At 34.9% G+C, this 21,202-nt stretch overlaps 1 protein-coding gene across 5 annotated transcripts in view; it reads left to right on the top strand.

Moving 5' to 3' along the window:
• Positions 1–21,202, top strand: part of LOC140449392 (proton-coupled amino acid transporter-like protein acs) — a 74,388-nt gene that overhangs the window by 51,904 nt on the left and 1,282 nt on the right. For all 5 annotated transcript variants that reach the window (XM_072542546.1, XM_072542547.1, XM_072542544.1 and 2 more), the window contains 7 exons: positions 7,920–8,003; positions 9,633–9,783; positions 10,452–10,573; positions 12,870–13,230; positions 18,492–18,670; positions 20,553–20,737; positions 20,858–21,034. In XM_072542546.1, the coding sequence (XP_072398647.1) occupies positions 7,920–8,003; positions 9,633–9,783; positions 10,452–10,573; positions 12,870–13,230; positions 18,492–18,670; positions 20,553–20,737; positions 20,858–21,034 (1,259 nt within the window). The remainder of the gene's footprint in view (positions 1–7,919; positions 8,004–9,632; positions 9,784–10,451; positions 10,574–12,869; positions 13,231–18,491; positions 18,671–20,552; positions 20,738–20,857; positions 21,035–21,202) is intronic.

Below are 21,202 nucleotides of genomic sequence, written 5' to 3' on the forward strand. Positions count from 1 at the left end.
AAAATAAGCTCTGTTTGACTGCGTTATTATCTTCCGTATTTCTCCATCTTCTGATCTGTCGGCATATATTTCTATTCCCAGGTATGTAAACTTTCCAACCGTTTCAATGTCATCTTGATGTATAATGTTTTGTGCAACTATATTTCTTCTCGTCTATATCATTATTTTTGTTTTTTCTGTGTTAATTTCCAGACCTAGGCTTTTTGTTTGCGTTTTTAACTCTGCGTATGTTTCCTGTGCTCCTGTTGATATTCTAATAATATTAATATCATCGGCATAAGCGGCCAGTTAAACCGTTCGGTTGGTCAATAGGTTTCCTCGTCCAGTTTGCGTTTGCCTAACCGCATACTCCAGTGCCAGGTTAAACAAAGTTGGGGCCAGCCCATTTCCCTCGTCCATTGTGGCTTTAACGAGTCTAATTAGCTGCATCGCCTACCGGTAATTCTTCCCAAAAGTATCTCCTGTTGGCTGGAATTATAGCTTGCAGGTTATTCAGCAAATTTTGCTTTCTCGCTTGACTAATTCCTCGGTTAGATGTTCGTGGAGGTGGAAGTATCACCCCAGTTTTAAATCCACCAGCAGTTAAAAAGTTCAATTCTGTCAAATCTTCTGTGTCATGAGTTTTGTTATGTAAATGTTTTCTCGCCCCCTCTTAAATTGAGAGCTAAATAATACTAAGATAGCAGCGTGGTGTTAACTTTTGAAACTTGTATTTTAAACTGACATCTGTCCACTCATAAAATCTCTAATTTCTAATGCTATAACATCGGTCTGTTTTGTTGAATTTGGAACACATTGAACATACAGTACTGCACTGGAGTTCTCCATAATCTTTTTAATTAGGTACTTACTTTGTTTAGAATATTTTTGCCTGTATTATCAGGTAAAGTTAATTTATATAAAATGAGGAGCAAAAATTCAAGCATTTGAGCATTTTCTTTTTTGAATTTAAATCCTAAATATCTCACACACTTTCCAAAGGCTGGTCCTCTTAATTTCAGAAACTTGTCTTTCTCTTATTTTCGCCAGTAAAGTATCTAAACTGACATGTTGATTTTTTTCACGCATTCGATACAAAATATTGCGAATTTCAAATTTTTCTCCATCAGGTAAGTCAGTGTGGTCCAACCTCAGGCACGCGGGCCGCATGCGGCCCGAGGCTCGTTAAACTGCGGCCCCGCAAACACATTTCAAAAATAATGCCATTGATAACTTTTACCTGTCCCAACCCTGTCTAACTTTCCGTAATCTTAAGAAAGTAGTTAACCTTGAACATCCAGTCCCGATGAGCGGGCAGTTAGCTTCAGTCAGCTGCACGTGTCGTGTTGTGGCGAATAAATTGAATATTAAATTCTGAATGAGTAGTGAAAAAAAAACGCAAAATTTTCGAAGAGAATCGTAATTTCAAAGGAAAATGGGAAAATCAATATTTCTTCATCGAATTAAAAGGCAAACCTTACTGCATTATTTGTTGTCAAGTACTCGCGGTATCAAAAGAATACAATATTAGTAGGCATTATGAAACCCAACACAAAACAACATACGACAAATATCAAGGTAAAGCTCGCAATACTCTTGTAAAATAACTTAAAGCTAAATTGAATAAACAAAAATCTCTGTTTACAAAACCGACCGCTGTTTAATCATCAAACCTAGCAGCATCATATGAAGTATGTTTAGAGCTTGTCAAAAGTAAAAAGCATTTAGAGATGGAGAAATGATCAAGTGGTGTGCCGTTAAAATGGTGCGATCCTTTGAAGATAAAAAGATGGCCAAAAATTTTGAATGTATTTCAGTTTCCCATCAAACTATATCTAGAAGAGTTGATGAGCTGAATACTCATGTATTTAAAAAAATGGTCGATACAGTTCGTGATTGTTGGTACTACTCCTTAGCCCTGGACGAATCTGTTGATATTACTGAAAAAAATCAGCTATTAATTTTTGTTAGATGCATCAGTGAAGATTTTTATGTAACTGAGGAACTTCTAAAACTGCAGCACATGGAAGACCGGACCAAAGGTATAAATATATTTGAAGCAGTTAGTGACGATGTGAAAAGTATAGGCGGTTTTCAAAAGTGCTCTTGCGTTTGCACCGACAGAGCAAATTCAATGACAGGACGCATAACGGGATTGGCTGGACTTTTGCTGGAAAATGGTGTTCACTGTGTTATGTTTCATTGAATTATCCATCAAGAGGCTCTCTGCGGAACGATAATTAAAATCAACGATACTATGAAAACTGTAGTGCAGATAGTAAACAGCTAAAGAGGAGAAAACAGAGCTCAGCGACACCGAAAATTCATCTCTTTCTTGGAGGAATTAACTACTGAATATAAGGACGTCCCCCTACATTCAGAGATACGCTGGTTGAGTGCAAGTAAATGAATTAGAAATTTTTTTTTCTTTAAAAAAAGAGATCTTACTGTTTTTTGAAAGGGAAATTGTTATTAACACGGACGTATTTATAACAAACCTTAAGAACAAAACATTTCTTCGTGAACCGACATTTTTAACAGACATTACCTCTCACTTGAACACATTAAACCTACAGCTCCAGGGGAAAAATAAGACAGTATCACAGTTGGTTGGTCAAATTGAAAAATTTCGCAAAAAACTTGAGCTTTTCGAGAACTGCATGAAAATAAACGACCTCATACAGTTTCCTGCGTGTTTGGAAATAAATCAAGAAGAAACCATGGTCGATTTCCCGAGGTTTTCAAAAGTTCTTACAGAAATAAAAAGAGAATTCGATGAAAGGTTTTCGGAATTTGATGCACTAAAACCTGATCTTGAGCTTTTTAACAATCCAATGGGAGTCAACATCCAGAACCAATCAGCAGAATACCAATTAGAGCTGTGCGAACTACAGTCCGACTCGTTTTTTCAAGCAAAAATAAATAAAGACATTAGTACCTTTTGGAAATTAGTCTCCAAGAATCGTTTTCCTAAACTTCGTAACTTTGCGTTGAAACTATATTCAATGTTTGGTAGTACGTATATATGTGAAAAGACTTCATATCTAGGACACATAATGCGCCACAGGGAATTTGAGCAGCTCCAGGTAATATTAGAAGGCAAGATTGAAGTTAAAAGGGGCATAGGACGAAAGAAAAAATCTTGCCTACGAAACATCAGAGATTGGACCCACACAAAAGGAAATGAATTAATTCATCAATACAAAGAACTGATTCGACCATTGTTTGCCTTATTATGTTTTTGGTCCTTTTGGAAATGTTGCGATCTCACCATAAGGAGTTCAGACATCCTACAATTTTACGTCCCTGATTAATTCGGTTTCTCCCAAGCCGTTCTTATCAACGAGTGCACGTAAATATTTAAATTTTTCCGCTTGTTTGATTTCTACGTCCTCGTCTATCAACACTTCAAACCTTGCATCTGAATTGATAACTAAATATTTTGTTTACTTCATGCTGACTTGTAACCCCCATTTTATATATTTTCTGTATCATAAATTCTAGATCATAAGAATCTTGAGCTAGGACAACTTGGTCATCCGCAAAGTTCAGGGAGAACAGTACGTCATTCCCTAAGGGGATTCCCATTCCCTGGTAGTGGTTTTTTCAATTTTAGAGGGCTGCCTCAATATATAAATTAATCAGTAAGGGTGACATACTGCATCCTTGTCTTAGTCCTTTAGTTACTTTAATTGACTCTGATAGTCTATTTCCGATTTTTAGCTAAGTGGTGTTATCCCTGTATACTTCTGTGATTATTCCTAAAAGGTATAAACTAATGCTGAGTTGTTATAAAGCTTTTCACACTATAAGTCTTGGAACTGTATAATACGCCTTTTCTAGGTCGATGAAGGCTAGATGTACTTCGGTACCAACCGCTATTCTTTTTTCTATTAATTGTTGAAGTATAAACAAGTTATCAGTCCAAGATCTACAATGCGTAAATTCACTAATTAGATTTGCGTAAACCACTAATTATATCATAATTTAATATCTTTTCGGAAAAATTATAATTTACCGAAACAATTATAAAAGCCTTATTTTTGCAGTAATTTGTAAATGTTAATAACTGTGCTTTTTGAAAAATGTCATGTAATATAACTACTTAAAATTATGACAATTGATAAGTTATTTAAGTATGCTAAATATCAGGTAGATCGACCAAAGAAAGACAGACCGAGATTCTGAGAGAAGGAGTCGATAATGATAGAAAAACCGAGATGAATAGAAGAGTACCATCTGAATGACCAAAATCAATGGAAACTGGAAATCAGAAAACAGGAAAGAACAATATAAACTGATTGTATATAAAAAATTTTACTTACAAAAGTTGTAGATAACATAAAAATCTATTATAAAAAAATGTTTGGTAATTAGCAATATATTAAAGTGTATTTTCAGTAAAGTTTCATCAAAATTGAATAACTTTTATAGAAATAAAAATAAAAATGTAAAACATCGAAAAAAAGACAATTTTCTTCATTTTTGTTGGTAATTTTGAGGTTATACTAAAAATATTATGTAAGTTACAAAAATTGTAGATTTTTATATTATCTACAAATTTAGCATTTTAAATTTTTTATAAGACCTAAAATTTCGCCGGAAATTAAAAAAAAACTTCTTTATAACTCCCCACAAAACACAATCGGAACTTTTCAATTGTTTAATTTATTTTTATTGTGTGTATTATACCCCCCATCTAGCACTTTCTATCATAAAACTTTAGATAGGTAACATTTTTTGCTCTAATTTGCTTGGTCTAAAAAGTAAACTTTTTTTGAATATAATTCATTCACGCTCTCTTTAAAAATTATGAAACACGATCAAGACTTTCCTCTCGCTTTAATTTATTACACTATCTAGTTAAGCAACTGCCTAAAAATACTTTTTTAAATTTGATGTCATTGCACACTGTGACACTTGGCAATATGTCACCAATTTTCAAGTAGGTGTTCCAGAATGCATTCACTTAGTTTATTTTCATGTCTTTATTTGTTCGCAAGTGCATAATGCCGGTATTTAACTTTTCAAAGTCACAAGGTCTGTTAAAAATTTCCAGCTGTAATATTGCACTTGAGTAAAACTTTACTTGAGAAATCAAACTTAAGAGATTTAAGTTCAGCAAAAAAAATTCCCTCAAATTGGAGATGGACAATAAAAAAATAAAAAGTAGGAATGTTCAAAAAAAAAATTAAACTAGGAAATATTTAGGACATAATTCATAGAAAAAACAATTTTTTTCCTTCAGGTTTTCTTTTTTCTAGAGGAAGGTGGGGGAATATCGACTTCTCTTTAGTCAAAAACTGTTATACACTGTTTACTATAGCTTTTACGAATTTGAAACTTATAATATGGACATTTAGTTCATTCAGTTAACCAATTACTGCTTCAAAAATATTATAAAATAATTCTTCTTCGTCTTAAAGTGCCCTCTCCTCAATGGAGGTTGGCTACTACAATTTTAAACTCTTCTCTATCTTCAGCTGTTCTTATTAGCTGTTCAAAATTTAGCCCTGTCCATTGTCGGATGTTTCTGAGCCACGATAGTCTTTTCCTTCCTAGGCCTCTCTTTCCCTCGATTTTTCCTTTCACTATAAGTTGGGCATATTGGTACTATTTCTCAGTATGTGGCCTAGGTATGATGTTTGTCTAACTTTTACTGTGTTAAAAAGTTCTCTATCCTTGCCTATTCTATGCAGCACTTCTTCGTTTGAGGTATGCGGTGTCCATGAAATTTTGAGAATTCTCCGGTAGATCCACATTTCAAAGGCCTCCAATTTATTTACGGTTGATGTTTTAAGGGTCCACGTTTCAACTGCATATAGAAGAGTCGACCAGACGTAGCATTTTGATAAACGTAGTCGAATTTCGAGTTTTATTCGAGAATCACAAAGCAGTTTTTTTATTTTTTCGAAAGATTTTCTGGCCTGTTCTATTCTCGATCTTATTTCTAGATCAGGATTTAGGCTGCTATCGATCCAACATCCCAGGTACTTAAATCTATTGACCTGTTCTAAAATGTGCCCATTTATTGTGCAAGGTTGAGGTATGTTTTGGTTTTTTCGGATTGACATCACTTTGGTTTTTTTAATGTTTATTTTCATACCAAATTGCTCACAGGTCGAGTTGGTCTTGTCGATGAGTCGTTGTAGACCTAAGTCGGAATCCGCAATTAACACTGTATCATCAGCGTATCTGATACTGTTGATATTTACGCTATTCACATTGACTCCATCCTTGGAATCCTCCAATGCTTCTTTAAATAGAAACTCGGAGTAAAGATTAAACAGCAGAGGCGACAGAACAGATCCTTGTCTAACTCCCCTCCTAATTTCTACTTCTGCGGATGTGGAACCTTCGATCCTAACTCTGGCGTTTTGGTTCCAGATCTGTGTTTTGCACAGATTTATCCTTATCCTCGCTCAGATCAATGTCTGAAACTTCCTCTAATTCTGATTCAGATAAAGAATCTTCTGATGATGGTGCTGCTTTTGGTCTCAGTTTTTTATTTTGGACTCCATTGGGCCCTGGTAGTTTATCTAGGGGAACTGGTGTTGGCGATGGTGTTCGGGGCAGAGAAGACACATTATCTTGATATTGTTCAACTATTGGTATAGATATTAATTCTTCTTCACAAAAAAACATTGGGATCGAAGGGAAAGATCCCTGTGGTTCGAAAAACATTTACAGCGTTCTCAACAGACACAGCCCTATTAAAGGCATTTTTAACAAGTTCCGCAACGTCTGTTGTATTGATTTTCTCATATTTTTTTTTTGTTTTATATACTTGTCACATTCTTGGTAGTAAGCTGTCTTGAATGGAGAAGAAAACGTGATATCTAGAGGCTGGAGACGGTGGGAGGTGTGTGGTGGCAGTGAAAGGAGATTTATTCCGGTGTCGCGACAAAAATTGTAGGAAGCCAGACTTGAATGCGTTGTGTGGTTATCTAACACTAAAAGAACTGGATGGTCTTTAGAAACATTAACATGCCGCTAAAAATGTTTCAACCATTCCAAGAAAAGTTGTTCCATTATCCACCCTGATTTGGAACATCTGTATATTGCCCCAATAGGACCGTTTTTGTCCAAACCTTCTTTCATTAAGGCACTGAAACCGAATACTAGCGTCGTGGAAAGACCTCGTTCACCACTGGTAATTGCACCAACTTGCAGACAATTTTACAATTAATTTAAATAATTTATCATATGCGCTAATCCGATTCAAATAAAAGATCTCTTCTCTGTGTTTTCTTTTTTAAATTAAATCAACACAAAGAATTTTCTTTCAAGAAATATTATTTCTTTTAATTTTTTATATCTAAATTAAAAGATTATATTTATTGTGACATGAAATCACTGAATAAAATATATTAAAAAACCAAATTAGTTATGATCGCGGTTGAAAGTATTTATTGATTATATGGCAAGCTAACCTTTTATTTCCAAGAATTCTCTACTGGCTCCTTTTCTTCTTACGAGTGTGATCTGCCCACCTTTTGCTCGTACTCTCACTTGCTCTACACACGCCTGCTATCTCGTCTGCTTGTGAACGTCTCTCGCACACACTATGGCCGCAGTCTCTCCAAAAGCACCTAGACCAAACTCCTATCTCACAGTCGATAGATCGATGTGAGAAAAGCACCTCACAATATTTCTCCATATTCTTCAATCTTATTTGCTTTCTCTAGTTGTAGACTTCTTGTCGGTGTCTGTTCTTCTGAAGATATTGCTGGCATTCTGCGTCTCCAATCTTTACAGCTGTTCTTCGGTTTTACAGTAAAGGTTTGATCTCACATGCATGAGTTTTGATATACTATGTATTTTGTGGCAGATTACAGACAGTCACACATCCACACACTATAAAAAAATTGCACTACACTAAAGCCTTCTAGAGAATTGTATTGAGATGAACCAATGCTAGGATGTTTTTTTTCTTTTAGGGGACGACAAAACAACCAATCAGCCGAGAATGGTGGTGACGACTTTGATCCTCATATGTACAGACAAAACGAACACCCTACAACGTAAGTATCTTTCTTATTTGGCAAAAGTTAGTATATATACTTCATCTATATTTGTAGAATCATTGTGCAGATTTTTTTCTTTTTGAATTGCTTTTAAAGATTAAGATTTCTTTGGTAACAAATCTCTTTTTCGCGTTTTTGATACCAGTTGCTTTTTTTAAATTCAATTCGTCACAGGGGTTGTGCGATGCTTTCAAACGATAATTTTAAAATTGCTGCTGATTATGTTCTTATAATACTCCAATTTTATAAGTTCAGTCTCATTCTCGTACAAATATACAGGGTAACTTAGAACGTATCAAGGAAAGCATATCAACAATCATGGGAAAAGTTTATAACTCAATTTAAAAATGATTTACATGGAATACAATATTTTAAAAAATAACATGATAAAAGAACTGAATAGAACAGAAAAATTTAACACAATGAGAAACTGTGGTATAACTCTATTAATTGAATAGAAGAATACCTACTTAGAATAACAAACATCATATGGAATTGGCCATTTAATAATACGAGAAGTAGGAGGCAAACACTGTTAAAACCGAAATGATCTGACGACGCCCCTGTCGTCTTTTGCAAAATTTGATCCCTGCGACAGCTTGTCGCGAAGGTAATCAACCCTCCTGTTGGCAAAGACATTCTGTTTCAAAACGTCGAATAAGCAACATATATTAATAATATATTTGTAACATTTATTTTTACATTTATTTCATTATTACAAAAAATTTATTTTTTTTTGTATTTTTACTTTTACAGAGTAAAAATTTTCATAGAAGTGTTAAACAGTTTCATTGACGGTCTTGAGTTCTTTACTAAAACCACGAGAAGTCCTAATAACATTAACCAACAACTAACTGGAACAATTCAAGATTCCGTTTGTCACTGGACAGTTACCAATAGACACATCAAAGAATAAAAAGGCAACAGCCAAAAAACAGTTAAGATTATTAAATTAATAACTATTTCTACGTCTAAATTCTTCATAATTTCATTGAAAATATGTATAAAAAATATATTCTGAATAAACGTTGAAGAGTAAGGGTGAAGGTACACAATCTTGAGGCACTCCTCTTAAGATACATATTTCTTCCAGTGTATTTCCATGAATTTGAATAGAAGTAACGTGGTTCCAACAAAAGTTAGCAATTATTTGTGTATCAAGCAGATATGGGCTCCTAGAAGCCCAAAGGTGAATTCAACGGTAGTGTGGGGATGTTGAGAAGAATTCTAAAGACCGGCCATAGGGATAAAAAAAAGCACCGTCAGCAATTCCGCAACCGGAGAAAAACCTAAATCGGACTGCAACATAACTCTCACTGGAAGAGTAGAAAATAAGGAAGAATCAGCTTAAGAGTCAGCTGAAAGAATCGATTTCAGCCTCTTTCTAATACAGAAAAAACTAGCTTTTCTCCAAGTATATTTAACACTTTAACACCATCAAGACTAGAGATTTTACGTTTCTGTATAATTTCATCTTCAGCGATATCCAAACCGCTGTTATAATTATTGTTACAGTCGAATGGTCCATAACGGTTATTCTAAATAAGGTTTCTTTTGCTTCAATTCTCCTCCTTCTATTAATTGTGTTCTTACTTAATTTGCTCATTCTCTATTTGTGTTTTATAGGAACATGGAAACACTTATCCATCTACTGAAAGGTGCCATAGGAACCGGAATCTTAGCCATGCCAGAAGGGTTCAAATTAGCTGGAATGATAAATGGAATCATTTCTACCATTATTATAGGAGTTCTCAGTACATACTGTTTGCGAGTATTAGTAAGTATTTATATTCATTTGTTTTGTGATACAGTAAAACCTTCCAGTAGCGCCCAACCTCGGGAATCAAAAGTTGGTCGCTAAGAGGGGTGGCCATTTAACAGAAAGCATAGGAAAATTAAAGCAACTGATCTGCGTTTTATGTTGATTGTTAATCTTGTTTTAACATTTAATCATCTTGGTGATAAAAATAGGATTGAGCACCCCTTTAACAAAAATCATAAAATGGCTGGACAGGGATGGATGCAGGGATTTTTAAATAAGCACATAGAGTTATCAATAAAAAAACCGAAGGCTACGTCAGGTGCCCATGTGATCGGATTTAACAAAGTGGTTGTTCAGCAATTCTTTAAATTGTTGGATGAAACTGTCCAGAAATATAAATTAATAGCAGAAAAAAGTTTCAACGTAGACGAAAGAGTGAAACTATAACTGCAGAAATTTGTTTCTCTGCCTCAAGAGCTATATGCCTCCCATGCCAATATTTTCCCGAAAGCGAAAGCAACAGAGGCTTTTGGTTGGCCTCGTGCCTGGTGGATGAGTTGAGCTTAATGAAAAAGGGTGTGGATAGATAGATTTCAATTTATCAGAAACATTTTTTAATAATTATTTATTGTATTAGGTATTTTTTTATATAGTTTTTATTATATTATGTTTTTATTCTTTAGGTAATAGCTCAATATGAATTATGTAAAAGGAAACGTGTGGGGCTCTTAACTTACCCAGATTCTATGAGAGTAGCGTGTGAGGTGGGTCCGAAACCTTTTCGAAGGTTTGCTCCATATGCCCCGTAAGTATACTAAAACTATGTGATAATAATTATATATAAGTTAAGGGCATATCTATACTTAGAACTATTAGAACCGCTCTTCTTATTTGAACACTTTACAGTGGTGTCACGGTGAGAGATAATTTATTAATTTAAAAATAAATTAAGCAGTGACTTTTGAAAAAGACTTTTAAACTTTTGAAAAGTATTGTTTGTCGAGAACATCCGCGTAGTTCGGTAGTGATTTTTGTCAGAAAAAACATTTAGTAAGTACGTGTGTGCCTGACCAAATATGCTGCTAATAGTAGAATTTTTAGTGAAACAGTTGCGTGAGCAAGTATGAAAACGGGATGAAGACTGCATTGGGTCCAAGAATGTCCTTCAAAGAACGACTGCAGGAGGTTCTCAACAAGAATGTAGATGACCCACAGACATTTTACTTTCCGTCAGCAGAAGAAGCAGTTTTAACAAAAATAATTGACGGAAAATTCAAAAATATTTCTCAAATGATTGAAGAAACTTCTGAAAATGTTCCCAAAGGATTTGACGAGAAATTAGAAAATGTTTTTGGAAGATTCGACGAGACTTCTCAAATAATTAAAGAGGTATGTAGGCAGAACAATATTTGCAGAAGTTTCTAGAATATTCCATAGGATACAGAAAAATGTAGATGATGTAGAAGAGAAGATCAAACAATTAGAGAACCTGATAATGAATACAAACGTATTTAGTAGTTTTTGATCCTTTAGTGAAAGAAAAATCACCAACACACGAAACGACTCATTATATAAGATTAAAATTGCCACCATTTGATGGTGATGGTGAAGTCTTCTTGGTCCATATACCTTAGACAATTTGAAGCTGTTGCGACAACCAATCATTGGACCGAACAAGAAATGGCAGTTGCTTTGACTGCTGCTTAACGAGGTGATGTTCCGGATTCCCTAAGATCGATTCCTAAGGGTCAAGAAAAATTTTATCAGTCCTTACTCACTCGACTAGAAAAACGTTATGGAGATGCCCATCTTGAAGTCTACAAAGCACAACTAAGAAATGAATTCAACGAGCAAGTGAGAATTTGCAAGAATTTTAAGCAAATGTTGCTCGTATAGTATGGTCAGCTTATCCGAAGACACCAGACAACATTCTGGATGAAATTGCTGTAGATACCTTCGTCAATGGGTTGAAATACAGTGAAATATTTGCCTTGGAACACGAAACAGCTACTCAAACTTCAGAGCTATCGAGAATGAACCATTAAAGAAGAAGACGAACAAAACGATGAACGTCTAAAAAAAATGGTATGAAAAATAGTTCGTAACACAATGCTGAAGAGACGCGAGCCCAGATGTTGAAATGGTGGCGACGTAGGTCATATTCGCCATAAATTACAATAAAATAATACAACTCGAACAGATCGGACACAGTGCTTGAAGAGTTTATTCAAACGCTGATGCTCTGCTCTGTTGAGACGGCCATACAGTGCAAGTTGTAATCACTGTCTTAAATTAGAGCCTGAACTTTACCTTGTGAGACGAGCTACCATCATTAACGATCAATGGCAGCCTCAACAGCTACAAGACGCCCAAGCAAATGATCTCTATATAAAAAGAGTATTGGATTGGATGCGTCGAGGTGAGAGACCTTCTTGGCAAGACATGTAGTGTGTGTGCATGTAGTCGAATCCTATTGAAGTCAATGAAATTGTCTGGTACGAAAGATGATCTTCTATATAGTACCAAAAGCGATGATGGTAGAAAGTCTAAGCTTTAGTTAATTGTACCTAAAATAAAATGTCAGAAGTATTGCGTCAGTTACATGATGATACAGACGATTACAGACTCTGCAAAAGAACGGTTCTATTGGGTGAACTGTAAAGATTATGTAAGAAGGTGGTGCTGGAAATGTGAACTGTGCGCAATCAGTAATGGTCTAGTTGATAAAAAGAGGGCACTCATAAAACAGTATAATGTTGGTAGTCGTATGAAAGGAGTAGCAATCGATATTGCAAGTCCATTTCCAGAAACGGATGATGAAAAACATATATCCTGGTAGCTATGGATTATTTTACGAAATGGACTGAGGCCTATGCGATACCAAATCAAGAAACTGCTACAGTTGCAGAGGTACTTGTTAAAGAATTCTTCAGCCGATTTGGTGTCCACTCCGTGCAAGGGCAAAACTTCGATTCAACCCTCTTTCAAAACGTTTAAATGACAAGCTTTTAGAATTTTTAAAATCCTGTATGTATAAGATTTTTTCTGCTGTTTTTTTTTTACTATCCTAACTGTTTAACCAATTATTAAATTTTTTTCAGGGGAATCACCAACTTCTTCCTTATCGTCTATCAAGTCGGTATCTGTTGCGTCTACGTGGTCTTCGTCGGTGTCAACATCAAGGCCGTCTGTGATGAATACATCAAGCCCGAGATCAACCAAACTTTGTACATACTGATGTTCTTCATCCCGTTTCTGCTTATAATGATGCTCAGAAATTTAAAACTTTTAGTGCCATTCTCGTACTTAGCAAATTTTATTACTCTTTTGACGTTTGGCGTTTGTGGGTACTACGTTTTCCAAAATTTGCCGGCGTTTTCAAGCCTTCCGTCGTTTGGTCCGTTGGATAAGTACCCTTTGTATTTTGGAACGTGTTTGTTCTCTCTGCAGGCTGTCGGAGTGGTAAGTAAAATCAACTAATACATACAGGTCCAAGCAATAGAACAGGGATATTATAGAAAACTAGTGATCCATGTGACGGGGAATCCAATCAATTACATCTACAATCACATCTACTTCCATGCGATATATAACTTTATTGATGTTTAAGCTTGCTTAACCTTCGGGTAGTGGCGCTATAGTTTCTTACAAGTTTAGTTGCCCCGGTCTCATAGACCAGATGTGTCTAAAAAATAGAAATATAGGATTTTTCTTTTTTATTTTGTAGGAATTTGGAATAGGTGAATATATTAAGACGTTTTAGTAAAAAAAAGTAATTTAAACTTTATTACATTACACACAACAATGATTTGAATAGTTATTGAAAAAAAATGTCATGTGTATTAATTTTTCCTTATAAAATAAAAATAAACAAACGTAACACAACAAACATACTTAAAAAATGTTAAATGAACATAAATGCAACAAATAGCCACAAAAAAACAAATCTATATACTTTTATTGTAGTTCCTTACAGTTCTGACATACACCTGTAATATGCTCTAAACACATAAATGTATTGCATTTGTAGCAGGAAAAACGAGTTTTCTATTCTTTCTCCAGCCGCAGTAGGTGCACCTTACAGCAGGTAATGGCATTTCTTGATTTTCCGGTGCATCACCTCTAGTTACTTATAAGTCTCAGCTTCAGCGTCCTCGGAAGATTACTAAGAGCTGCTCTCCTTTTCAAATGTGGATGAACCAATGCGTTTGCTAAATCTCTTAACAAATGTCGTCGCCGTATATTTGGATCTCCGTTGTTTGCTTTATATATCATCTGAGTATTGATTCCTGCGACATTTAATAATGTGTAGAATATTACCATGGGCCATTTTCTGCTATTCCAGGAGCAGTTGTAACTAGCGTACAACTTATCTACAACGTCGACATCTCCTTTTGTAATTCTATTATTTCTGTTTTTCTATTATTGAAAGCCCTTTTATGTTCTGCTATTCGTTTATTAAAATTTCTACCTGTTTGACCAATGTAAGTTTTTGGGCAGTCGCCACATTTAAGTTTGTACACACCACTGTGTAAGTGTTTTTTATGTTGGCTCTTGTTGTTTTTAATATATTTGCCTACGTTGTTATTTGTTCTGAAAGCTGGTGTTATTCCTTTCTTTTTTATGTGTTTGGCTATTTTTGTTGATATTTTGCCTGTATGTATATGTAATCGAGCAGAAGGTACTGGGTTTTTTCTCTGGTGGTGGAAATACTAAGTTCAGGGCTTTCTTGTGTAGTTTTTGATTTAACATTTTATTAATTGTTTGTTCGTTGTATCCATTGTTTAGGTACTGCTATTTGCTTAATGATACTGCCGTATTTATTAGGTTTTGAGGGAATGTACTGACGGAACGAACATTTCCCTCTGAAAGCAGGGAGCATCTCATCAATGGTAACAAATGATAAATGACAATTTTTTACGACATGGGCATGGACAAACAAACACGAATGGGAGCTAGCTTGTCAATTTTTGATCGCTCTGCACGTGTTTCCTTATCATCAAGCCTAATGCAACGAAGAAGAAATCAGAACTTTTGTAGAGTCATCGTAAAATAAAAAATTTCTATACCATAACCATCTCTCCTCCAAACATCTGCTGCACTGGCACGATTACAGTGATCTAGCCCAGATAAATACAAGAGTCCTATAAAAGCACGGATTTCCATTTCATTAGTGAGATTAGCATTTCGCTCTTGCGAATAGTTTTCTTGAATGGAGGCTATGTATTTATTTGTATTTTCCACAATGATACCCATTATCTTTCGATCCAAAAAATAATTCAAAATTCCGACAGCGTCCTTTAAATTTTTAGTAGTTGTTGTAGGCCCTGGTAAGCGAATTATTATGTTGTCCTGTATTGTTCTAGTGGTTCTTGGCTTTGGAGGATGCTTCTTCCAGTGAGTTGTACGGTTCTTGCCTAACACAATAAAAATTTAGCATAACTTGCTAATACATATTCTAGTTTTTTAACATACCTATATAGAAAAGACGGGCAGACTGACGAACCGCAACTGTTTCATCTGCATCTGATATCTCCTGTTCTGATTCACTGTCGTGATTTATAACTCCTCAATGTCCTGTTCCTCTTCCTCTGATTCATCTTCGCACGCCACTGATTCAATATCACTATTATCTAGTCCTACTTCTTCTAAAAGTTTCTGCAAGTAAGCTTGCCCGTGCTCGTCATCAAAAAAACTGTCTACCAGGTCTCTCACACAGTGACGCCACTACCCAAAGGTTAAACAAGAATAAAGCGATAAGAAATGTTCCGCATAAATTATTAACTTCACTTATAAAGCCAAATAAGCTATTTTTATTAGGTAAAAAGACGTATAATCACATCAAATGGATATAAAAGAAGAAAGCAATGTTAAAATCATATTTTTATAGATATGAAAAGCACTCCATGAATTTGGAAAGAAAAAATTGCATTAGATTAGGACTTATACACGGTGAGTCATGAGGAACTTTACATACTTCTACCATATGTAGAGTCCCTCAGGGAGCATATCATGTGGCCACTAAAAAATGTCAACTCCTCTTCTTTATTAATTAACAGGGTGATTTGTGTAATTGACCATTTATTTCATTTTACTGTAGTGTTTATACGGCTCATTTGATTTTATTAATTTTTGCATGATACAGTACACTACTATCAAGCATTCGACTGGTATTAGCTAAACTAAAAAATTCCAGGACTGGCTTTGGAAAAATTAATTTAGTGGTTCGTATTAAATATTACACCCTGTATATATTTTTTTCAAAATGCAATAAGTGATTTTCAAACTACATAAATAGCCAATGAAAACGACATATGCGACAATGTTGTCGCACTTTTATTAAATTTTTAGTGAACGATCAAATCTTAGCAAAAATAGAACAACCATAATGAAGTATCAAATTATAAGGTAATTAATTTAAACAAATTTTATAAATTTCAAACATTTTAATTGAAATGATAAACTGAGTCACTGCACAACAAAAAACAGTAACTACTAACAATAACGAAGAACAATTTAAAAAAAAAACTAAAAATATGTACATAGTTATGATAAACCCATAAATTAGAACTGGAAAAGATACAATAATGGTAACAAAATAAAAATAATTCAAAATAGATTTTCGAAATGGAACCCTGCAGCCTGTACACATTTTTGTTGCCGAATTGTTAATTGACTTATTGAATTACGGATACTCTGGGGATCGTTTCTAATAGTATTACAACAATGTATAATTCTATCAATTAATTGTTGTCGGTTATTAATATTCACTGCGTAAACTAGTTGCTTCAATCGTCCCCAAATACGGTAATCAACGGGATTGAAATCAGGGGATCTTGAAGGCCACGAAATAGGACCTGCACGTCCTATCCACCTGTTGTCATAAACATTATTGAGATGTTGTCTCACTGCCAGTAAAAAGTGTGGCGGTGCCCCATCATGCTGAAAATACATCCCTCGGATAGCAACGTTCGCGTTGGCAAGCAAATTCGGCAAAATATTTTGTAGAAAGTTCAAATAGACCTGCCCTGTTAAAGGACCATCAAAAAAGTGAGGACCTACTAATTGGTTATTTATGACACCAATCCACACGTTAACCGAAAACCTTAACTGAGAACGACGTTCTCGAATAGCATGGGGATTTTCTTCTGCCCACACATGTGAATTTCGTGAATTATTTATCCCGTCTCTGGTAAATTGGGCTTCATCTGTAAATAGTGTCCTGTATAGCGTTGGTCGATTATTGTTAATCTATCTACAAAATTCCAACCTATCGATCTCATCTCCAGCATGTAGTCGCTGAACCATTTGAATGTCATATGGGTATAGATTATTTTTTTGTAAGACTCTACTTACTTTTGATTGAGTAACATTGAGTTTTCGACTTACTTGTCTAGTGCTTATTGTAGGGTTCATAGTAACGGCGTCCATAATGTCATCTTCCTGCGCTTCATCTACATGTCGCTCTGTTGTTCCACTAGGAAAAGTACCATTTTCTCGCAAATAATTAAAAACTGACCCAAATGTTGGATGACTGGGAGTTCGACGATTAGGAAATCTCCTGCGATATTCTCTACTAGCAGCCCTACCATTCCCATTACAGAATCCATAAACAAATATTATGTCTGCATATTCTGTGGTCAAAAACTGAAGTGGCATTTTGGACGAAAGTAACAAAAGCTCTACCAAAACTAACACAATGTACTTAACGTAGATATGACAGAAGAAATATGTATTCTTGTACACATAAATAACAATTGATAATGACAATAATGACAATGGGTATAAAATATTGAACGCCAACCTTCATTTTAAACTTTTTTAGATTTATTTTTATTTAGTACAGTTAATGCAATGTATTATTATTTGACATAAAATTTTAATCATTTACAATCAACAAAAGCTAACACCTACAAGAGGTTTGACTTTTTAATTAATTTAATTTATTATTTATCGAAAATAATGCCCCAATACGATCTATGAGTAAAAATTTAAAATTGAAAAACAATTGATTCTATCGTAGAGATAATACAAAGTGACAGTAAAGATGTTAATTTTCTACGTATTAGATTATGTTGTAGGAACTCATTTTAATTAAAATGTTTGGAATTTATAACATTTGTTTAAATTAATACCTTATAATTTGATATTTCATTATGGTTGTTCTATTTTTGGTAAGATTTGATCGTTCACTAAAAATTTAATAAAAGTGCGACAACATTGTCGCATATGTCGTTTTCATTGGCTATTTATGTAGTTTGAAAATCACTTATTGCATTTAAAAAAAAAATTATACAGGGTGTAATATTTAATACGAATCCCTAAATTATTTTTTCCAAAGCCAGTCCTGGAATTTTTTAGTTTAGCCAATACCAGTCGAATGCTTGATAGTAGTGTACTGTATCATGCAAAAATTAAAAAAATCAAATGAGCCGTATAAACACTACAGTAAAATGAAATAAATGGTCAATTACACAAATCACCCTGTTAATTAATAAAGAAGAGGAGTTGACATTTTTTAGTGGCCACATGATATGCTCCCTGAGGGACTCTACATATGGTAGAAGTATGTAAAGTTCCTCATGACTCACCCTGTATAAGATCTATCATGTGTATTGTTGTTTATTCCTCATTGGACTTCTTTCTATCTCGTTCTCTGTCTAACCTATATGTTTTGTTAACTTCCAAGCAAATTTATGTTTAACGTAAGATGACTTTTATAGGTTATATCTCTGGAAAACAATATGGCTACACCGAAGAGTTTCTTAAAACCTTTTGGTGTTCTAAACGTAGGAATGGTTTTGGTAATCTTTGTCTACGTATTTCTTGCTATGATGGGATACTGGAGGTACGGAGATGGTATCAAACCTAGCATTACGTTGAATTTTCCTTCAACAGATATGTAAGTATATTTATATGAAGATATCTTATTTCTATGATTATTTCTACAACTGCTTTATTTGGTTAAGAAATACAGACTTCTTTATTATCATCATTACCATCATCAGTAACACGACAATGCTTTGTGGGTCTTGGCGTGTTTGGATATCTTCCGCCATTCCAATACATTATAGGCTTTACGCTTCTAGTTGGTGATTTTTAAGGTTTTTAGGTCCTCTTTCAACTGTTCCATATATCTAAGCCTTTTTAATAGAGAAATATCTGAAATTTTCAAAAAACTAGTCGGACTAGGAGTATGCCTACCTGGTAACACAGACCCTTCTCTGTCATCCATCGCTCCGGTAGTGCAATTGCCTCTGTGTAAGGCCGAGCAACACTTTCGAAACACTTTATTCACTTCCACATCCACAGACTGCCAGCAAAGATGCTCCCTGTTTTCTCTTTTTTTGTTGGGCTTTTTTTTATGAGGACCCCATCCATATAGCACGTGGAAGACCCTTATCGCTCCTACAACGGCTTCACTCCCAGCCGAGCATTTCCCCCTTTCCCACAGTTTGACTCATACGCTTTTCACTTGTTCACCTCTTCTTCTTCTCATTGCGCCGTCTCCTTTCGAAGGTTGGCGATCCAAATGGCAATTGTAGTTTTGGAAACTGCTGCGCGAAAGATCTCTGCGGATGAGCGGTCGAACCATCTCCTCAGGTCTTTCAGCCACGAGTTCTGGCGTCTTCCTACTGATCTTTTGCCCTGTACTTTTCCTTCCAGTATAACTTGAAGTAATTCATATCTTTCGCCTCTCAGCACATGACCCAAGTATTGCATTTTCCTCTCTTTGATTATTCTTAGTAATTCTTTTTGTTTACACATGCGACGAAGTACCTCAACATTAGTAACTCTTTGTACCCATGGAATCCTCAACATTCGTCTGTATATATACATCTCAAAGGCATCTATTCTTTTTTCTATTTCAGAGTCCATTGTCCAACTTTCACAGCCATACAGTAAGACAGAAAAAACGTAACATCTGATCATTCGGATTCTAAGCTGTAAACTAAGGTCTGATCTTGTAAAAAATGTTTTAATGCTCATGAATGTTTTCCTTGCTTGTTCGATTCTTGATAGGATTTCTTTTTTTGGATTACACTGACTATTGGTATTTGTTCCCAAATATTTTATGGAATTTTATGTTCACCTCTTATCAAAACGTATTCCCTAATACCTTCAACTTACAAGATCTTTCCATCTTAACTTAACGTTGTTTCGGATGTATTTCTTCCTTTTTTTCTTTCTTGATCATTGCACGGATGTACAAAGTTGTATACTCTAGTCCAACCTACTTTACTTTCAATCGTTCTCTGAATCATTTCTCCCTCTGTCACAAAATTTATACCTGTCTCTCTAAGGATCACCTGTGTAAGGAAATAATCAAGTCAAACTTTAAACCAAAATTCCTTCCAAAAAATCTTACATTGGTTTAGATATGTTGATGATACAGAGGAAGAACAAACGACGCTAAAACCGGAAATATAGATGCACGGCACTATAAGAAGAAGAAGAAGAAGAAGGAACTTCAAATTCTCATTAGTCTTTGTGTTTTTTCATTATTTGTATCTACTTTAAAGGTTTGTGTGTATGTGTGTGTGTGTGAGAGAGAGAGAGAGAGAGAGTTCGTGTATTACGTTTGTGTTTTGCATATATATATTACTGAAGACGTCTCACAGTTTCTTACTCTGCTATTGTTGTTTCTTCTTCTTCATGTACTGTGTTCTCAGAACATTGGTTACCATCATATCTATCTTAATTTTATCCACACCCTAAACAGCATGCTTGTGTCAATACCTTACCAATCTCGCACGTTAATAACGAGAATTTTTATTTTTTAGCTTAGCACAAGTCATAAGAATATTATATTCCACCGCTATCTACATTTCCTACGGCCTACAAGGTTTTCCAGCTGCTCAAATCACATTCACAACTTATATTCTACCTCATTTAGGTGAAGATCCTTCAGAAAAGAAGAAGCTCATCTACGAATATATACTTAGATTCGGAATCGTTTTTCTAACTTGTAAGTATTGTTTTAGGTTAGATCAGGTTCCTCTTTTTGCACCCCGCTGTAAGCACACCAGAGGCAAGAGTTGAATTTTGTAGCATACCTACTTACATTAATCAACTTTTTTGTTTTCAGTTATTTTAGCAATCTCGGTACCACTCCTTGGACTGTTTATCTCGCTGGTTGGGGCATTCTGCTTATCTGCTCTAGGAATAGCCTTTCCAGCCATTATAGAGATGTCAGCTTTTTGGCCAGATAGACTGGGTCGTGGAAATTTCATCTTTTGGAAGGATATAGTACTCATTCTTATAGGTAAGGTTTTGGAGTGAAATTCTGTACGATAGATTTTTAGTTCTATTGGTATTTGGTCAATTCTATTTGCTTTACAACATTCTGTATAAGTTATGGCAAGAATGACGGTTTTTTTCTTTGTTCTTAATGCCGTTTATAGTCCTTCCTCTTCAGACTGAATTACTATGT

The sequence above is a fragment of the Diabrotica undecimpunctata genome, chromosome 9 (assembly GCF_040954645.1).
Source record: "Diabrotica undecimpunctata isolate CICGRU chromosome 9, icDiaUnde3, whole genome shotgun sequence".
Classification (NCBI taxonomy): Eukaryota; Metazoa; Arthropoda; class Insecta; order Coleoptera; family Chrysomelidae; genus Diabrotica; species Diabrotica undecimpunctata.